This window comes from Octopus bimaculoides, chromosome 12 (genome assembly GCF_001194135.2).
Source record: "Octopus bimaculoides isolate UCB-OBI-ISO-001 chromosome 12, ASM119413v2, whole genome shotgun sequence".
Lineage (NCBI taxonomy): Eukaryota > Metazoa > Mollusca > Cephalopoda > Octopoda > Octopodidae > Octopus > Octopus bimaculoides.
In genome coordinates, this window is record NC_068992.1 from 35883623 (window position 1) to 35890582 (window position 6960).

At 35.7% G+C, this 6960-nt stretch overlaps 1 protein-coding gene across 1 annotated transcript in view; it reads right to left on the bottom strand.

Moving 5' to 3' along the window:
* The window catches only part of LOC106884271 (dynein regulatory complex subunit 5), a 40546-nt gene that overhangs the window by 1582 nt on the left and 32004 nt on the right, over positions 1–6960 (bottom strand). The window contains exons 2-3 of the mRNA XM_014935557.2: positions 5388–5697; positions 1830–2851 (exon numbers count right to left, since the gene is read on the bottom strand). Coding sequence (XP_014791043.1) covers positions 1830–2851; positions 5388–5697 — 1332 coding nt within the window. The remainder of the gene's footprint in view (positions 1–1829; positions 2852–5387; positions 5698–6960) is intronic.

Consider the following 6960-nt stretch of genomic DNA (forward strand, 5'->3'; position numbering starts at 1 on the left):
ATATATATATATATATACAGGGTGCGATAGGTAAATTATCGGTATTTTATATTTTTAATTTCACGCATGCACAGTTTGTTTTATTTTTGTTGACTACACAGTATAGTAGGGTCAGTTGGGCACCGTCTGTGAGAAAAAATCTGGGGAAATGTACCGAGAGTGATAAAAATCAAACATCCAGTCAACATCATAGTGTTGCCTCCATTCATCTTCCCACACGGCCTCACACTCAACACAGAGGCCTACATCAAGTGCCTGGAAGAGGTGGTGCTGCCCTGGGTCAAGAAAGTGGCTGCTAGAAGACCCTATGTCTAGCAACAGGACTCTGCACTATGTCACACTAGCAGGAAAATCCAGTCATGGCTGTCAAACAATCTCTGCGACCACATCATCCTTAACATCTGGCCACGTACTCCCCAGACTGTAGTCCCCTTGATTATTATGTGTGGAGCGCAGTTGAGCGAGAACAGAACTCCTTGTAACACCAAAGATGAACTCAAGGTAAGAATTATGACAGCAGTCAGCAACTTAAACAAGGAGACGTCCAGAATAGTTCCTGGAGATTCCGAAATCGTCTGGAGGCCGTGGTTGAAGCTAATGGCGATTCTTTTGGATAAATTTACTCTTTAGTATTTCAAGATATTTTTATGTAATTTTGATAAATATATCTGTTAAAATGAGACGTCATTATTTCAATATATCTCTTCTCGAGGTCAGAAAGCTCACATGTACTTCCATAAACATATAGTCTGATTTAGATAGTGTTTCTTTTCTTTTTGGGAAAAATCAGACTATGAATTGTCATTGATAATTTTACACAAACAATATTGAATGTACATCGCTTCGTCATTATTTTGCTATTGTTAATAAGCTTTCAGACCACTACTCCAATGTTGTACGGGAGTCATATTTTTTATTCTTTCATTACTGTGACTATAATTATCATCATATCGATCTGTCTACTAGAACGATGTTCTGAATAAAACATTGGCACCTTAAGTCACAATACTCGTAACAGATTAGTCAATATATTAGAATCTAATGGTTTTCTTCGGCATATATTCCTTCTATTGTAGATCAGTAGTAGATATTGACGATTTATTATTTTATGACATCTATTGTTTAATTTTAAGAGGCTAAGAATAGAGAGGGAATACTGTCTGTGAACAAGACACAAAACAATCAGGATTAAAAAGAGATTAACAGAATTGATGTTGCGAGAGCTATCTTATGTTGACAGATGAAAGGATTTGTGTGCGACTGATAAGATACAAACTTTTGCACTTCCTTTTGCCGCCAAATTTACTTTCAGGCATATTGAATGCTTTTTACTTCAAAATGAGTTTGTTTACAGCGGAGAAATAATACAATTCTTCGGCGAAAATATTTTCACTCTGTTTGCGAACTCAAAAAAGTATTTTGTGAAATAATCGTTATGCTATATCATACTTCAGTTACATTCCATATACTATAAGCAAACCTATAGAGCAAATGTTTATCTCCGCCTTTTGTACCGTTAAAAGAACAGACTATAAATCTACTCTGAAGTATTTTTTTTAGAGTAGAATTGAACTAGGAAATATGAACCTCTGAATAGTGCTGATGATGATTTCAACAATATAATGATCCTGAGAGCTATACCAGCGGAGCACAAACTCCTAGGAGGACCTGCCATGCTAGACATGAGATAAACATGAGTTTTTGCACCTACCTAGAGATAAGCAAAGTTACAGAAGTATCGAATATATATAATTAATATATATAATTAATATTCTCTTCTCTTGTTCTCGCTTATTCATTTTTATTTCCTGTTTCTATGAAAAACTTACCTGTTTAAGATCGTTGCAAGAAATATCAATGGATACCAAATTATTGTTGGTTCTAAGGACTTGAGATAGTGCTATTGCAGTTGACTCTCCCATCTTATTGGCCGCCACATTCAGCTCTTGAAGAGATGTATTTTTTGTCAGAGCTTTGAAAATGCAATGTCCTCCTTCGTCACCAATTCTGTTTAACCTTAAATTTAATAACATTAGTTTATGTGTCTTAATTAAAGTGTGTGCTAGGGCTTGTCCTCCAATAATCCCAATTTTATTATTACATAATGTAAGTTTCAAAATCCTATCGCAGCTGGTTATCAATTTGCCGATTGCTTTGGCACCACGATCGCCAATATAGTTGTGTGACAAATCAATTTCTTCCATAGACGGATGATCTAGTAAATGATACATCAGCATACGTGTCTTTTCATCATCAATTTTGCTTCGATGAAGATGAAGAACTCTCAGTGTTTTACAAGACTGAATGGCTTCAGATAACCTTTGGCAATCATTTTTAGTGAAATGAAACATAGACCAAGTAAAATTCATGCCACAGTCTCTGACACTGTAAGTCAGATGCAGTTCTTCCAGAGACGTCAGTGCCTTCATAACTGGATACATATTGAAATGGTCGCACTCATGTTCTTTCTCGCTTGGTGAATCAGAGCCATCGTCTAAAAAATCGATGGATTTCTCATCTAGGGTAACAGGTGGCAGCAATTGCCCAATGTCAATGCGTTTGATAAAATTTGAAGAGACTTTCAAAGTTTCATTTAACTCCCTTATATCAGTTTTTTCAGGTACAAAGAACTCAATGATATGCTCTAGGTTTCGTTCAAAATACATCCGCTTCCAATTGTTGCCGTAATCAGCGACATTGCAGAGTGCCCAACGGTTCCTGCAACACCTTTCCCAATAGCATTCTTCTTCAATAAGTTCGGCTGTTATTTTTAGAGGCAAGTTGACCGATAACGTCTCTAGAACTCTTGCTTTGTGCGCAGGTCGCAGGCTTTTAAAATATATTGAATTATCTGAAATTGAATAAGAAATAAAGTCAGTCAAATTCAGTCATTAAGTGAAGTAACCCCTTGTGAATAGTCTTGACTTTTAATTATCTAACTTTTGTCCCAGCGTAGCTATAGAGTTATTCCGGTGAAAATTTTTCTATGAATATACTTAGATCTTCGAAAACTTAAAACGAAGATTACTTTTGCATTTAAATTTTTTTTTTCCCAATGCATTCAGTTTAGCAAATGTACAGAAAAAATCATTTAAAAAGCAACTGTACATAATCTTTTTTTTTTAATAGAACAGATTGCAAAGTGACAGCAGTGCTAGATACTTATATTTGATCATTTTAATTGGTGTTATACTAATTTTTCATAAGTTGGAGAAATTTTAAGTGATTTAGTGATCAAGGGACGTTATTTCCTCTCCCTTTATTTAGTTAAGTATATCAAATATAGTCTTCTGACAAGGCTGCCACCTTTGTCAATTTCTTTCTATGTCTGTGTATGTGTTAGCTTCTTTAAATATCTATTTATTATCTAAGGCTGTTAAGGCAAGGCTGTTAAGGCAGAATTGAAACCTAGTAGCAGATTCAGCATGCATTAACCTTCACCATGTCAAAGTATTTCAAAGGCAACGTCCCCATGGATTCACGAGCCGAACAGAAGTAATTCCAATATGAAAGCAATGAATAAATAAGCTGTATGAGATGCTTAGTTAGAATAGTGAATATATTGCGGAGACGGCAAGACTGTGAGAATGGTATATAATTCTATTGATATGTAGAACAGAGTTTAGCTTTCCCCCACCACCACCACATATCGACATTTCGTCATAGTTTATTCGTATTCGACCATCGCTTTGCTTTCAGAAACCAGAGAATGTATGCATGGAAATAGTATGCATATGTAATAGGATTATGACTTCAACTGCCAGACACATTTGAAATAAGAGTTTAACTCCACTAAACCCACTTCCTAGTACGAGTTTAATTAGAAGTCGAAATACTTCACTATGTTTACACCATGTGAGAACTGACATCTTTTACTTTCCTTCCTCTGAAATACAGTTGTGTTTGTACCTGATCAAAAGAAACTTTCATTCTAAGGTAAACAGCCCTACATAATATACCGCAAAGTGCTCCAGCATACCTCACTTTTACTATATTTAACTACGTCTGTTACTTAAATTATATGGTTACATAATTTACCTGCATTGGTAAGATTAATAAATCAATACTCAGTTCTCATATTTTCAGAGAGATTCGTGGTGCGGTTGTGCGGTCTTTTTAGTTTTGTGGCTACTCCACTATACGTATAATGTGTTGATAGCTTGATGTGTAGTTAGACAGACTGACAGCCAGTCAGATAGATAGATACATAAACAGACAGACATACATACAGACAGACAGACAGACAGACAGACAGATAGATAGATAGATAGATAGATAGATAGATAGATAGATAGATAGATAGATAGATAGATAGATAGACATTTGTCTGTCTGCCTGCCTGTCTGTCTGCATTCGGAGACAGAGTACAACAGCACCCTCAGAACAAGTTTTTACCCTAAAGAAATAGCCTAGAATATAAATTCGTATTTATACTAATAATAATTAGTGCACTTGGATTTGTTAGTATTGCCTGGGCTTTTCAGGGAAAGAAATCAACCAACTAAAATGCATATTACAAAATACAATCTGCAAAGAAACGGTAAATAGGTCCAACATATGACGTTGTCTCTGTTATCTACATAGATGTCTCTGCTATCAACGATGGAGCTTTGTATTTTTGATAGAAACCAGTTCTTTCCTTATAGGACAGAATCAAAAGTTTAAAAATTGAAGCGAACATACATACATACTTACATACACTTACAGACATACATACATACATGCATACATACATACATACATACATACATACATACATACACACATACATACATATATACATACATACATACGATCCAAATAATCTTCACCATCAAATTTGGATTAACGAGGAAAAGTGTGACTTATTTATCTAATACCGTCAGTTAACTCATCTACTCATATTACAGCTCTCAGATTTTTAAACTTTTCATCTCACTATAGTGTGGTGGCCAGCTAAGACAGCTTACTGTTACTATGAGACAGGATCGATTCACAGAGTCCTTTCACGTCACTCAAAACTTAAACCTTCGCTATTTCACTATAGTCAATAGCTTGGAAATGGTTTGGCTCAGCCAGACGTATCTGATATTTATACTCTACATAAAAATGAGCAAACCAAAAACAAACCACTACGCGCTTGCATGACCTATTACAAAGAACAGCCAAATTTTCATTGAATCCTACTGGCTTTTAACTATCTAAACTCTACAGTTGACATTGCCGGTTCAGATACATGATACTTGAAAACAAAGATAGGATAGTCACTGCTCGAATGTATTTTGATCATAAATTTGCTCAGTCAAAACCGAACTTGGGCTACACAACAATTAAAACATGAAGGCGAAATATCTGTCGATAACACACCCAAGATTTTAAAATTATGACAAAGTAAATGAACAACTTACATTCAAAGTTGTCGACAATATGTCTGATACAGAGTTCTTCTAGTAACGGCACTGTAGCCAATGACCAATATGGATCTTCGGCGATGATTCTTCTCATTTTGCGCATGTCAGCAGCAGGGTTTAATAAAAATGTGTCTGATAATGATGTTGGAAATTCAGTAAGTAATGCCTCTGCATTTTCCACAACGTTGTTAAACTCATCATGCTGACTATCTCTTCTTTCGTCACTTGCAGAATTCTGATCTTTCTCTATTTCTCCTTCTTCTCCAATGTCTTTGGAATCCTTATTTTCTGAATTGCTTGGCATTGTCTACAAATACAGAATATATAATTTGCTTATTACGTAAATTGTCCATTTTGTGTACGTTGTTCATCTTACCAGAGAACATGCGTTGATGCCTCATCAGGCAGTGAAACAGCTCTGTACGTGTTTTTGGCCCCTTTACTTATTTCAGTCATGAGACTCCAGCCATACTGGGGCACCGCCTTGAAGATGTTAGCTGAAAGAAACGACCCCAGTATTTTTTTTTTTTTTTTTTTTTTTTTTTTTGCAAGCCTGGTATTTATTCTATCAAGTTCTTTCATCAAGCCGCTAAGTTACGAAGACGTAAACACACTTATACCAGTTATCAAGCAGTGGGAGAGGACAAACACTGAAATAAAGAAATACACATACACACACACGCACATATACACACACATACACACACACATACACACACATACATACATACATACATACATACATACATACATACATATATATACATACTAGCAGCTAAGCCCGGTTTCACCCGGTCGGTTAGGATGATGTGGCTGTAAAACCTGCTCTGTGTAAGCATTCGACTTGTTAGGGCACGCTTACGTTAAAAAACAATTTTAGAATGACTTTTTTCTGTCAAAACGCTAAAAATAACTGATCAACAAAAAAAAACAGCCAAGATTCAACCAAATCAAAAAATAAACCCAAATACTAAGCGAACAAAGAACACTTCCATTGCACGCGCGCGCGCACACACACTCACACACACACACACGCACACACACACACACATTCACATATTCCCTTTCACATACGCATACATATATTCACACAGCGTTGAAACGCTGGTTGATTTATTTTTTCAGCGTACAATTTTCATCATCCCACTACCAAGTATGACATCACCCCTTCTTTCCTTATTCATCAATCACCCCTTCCTTTCTCATTCATAAACACAAGATTATTATTATAGTAAATTATCTCAGTAACCATGGGAGCTATGAAAAAATATGACATCACCTCTTCCTTCCGGATCATTCTACATATCTGTCAAGCCTTCCTTTCTCATTCATAAACACAAGAATATTATTATAGTAGATTATCTCGATAACCATAGGAGCTAAGAAAAAATACAAAGCCCAGTATCACCGCTGGATCATTCTACATCTGTGTAATTTTTCGCGCAATTCCACCGAGCTGTTTGACTGTGAATCCCAAGATAAGAAAGAATCGCCCATGTCAAATTTATATGTATAAATATATATTCTTTTATTCTTTTATTTCAGTCATTTGACTGCGACCATGCTGGAG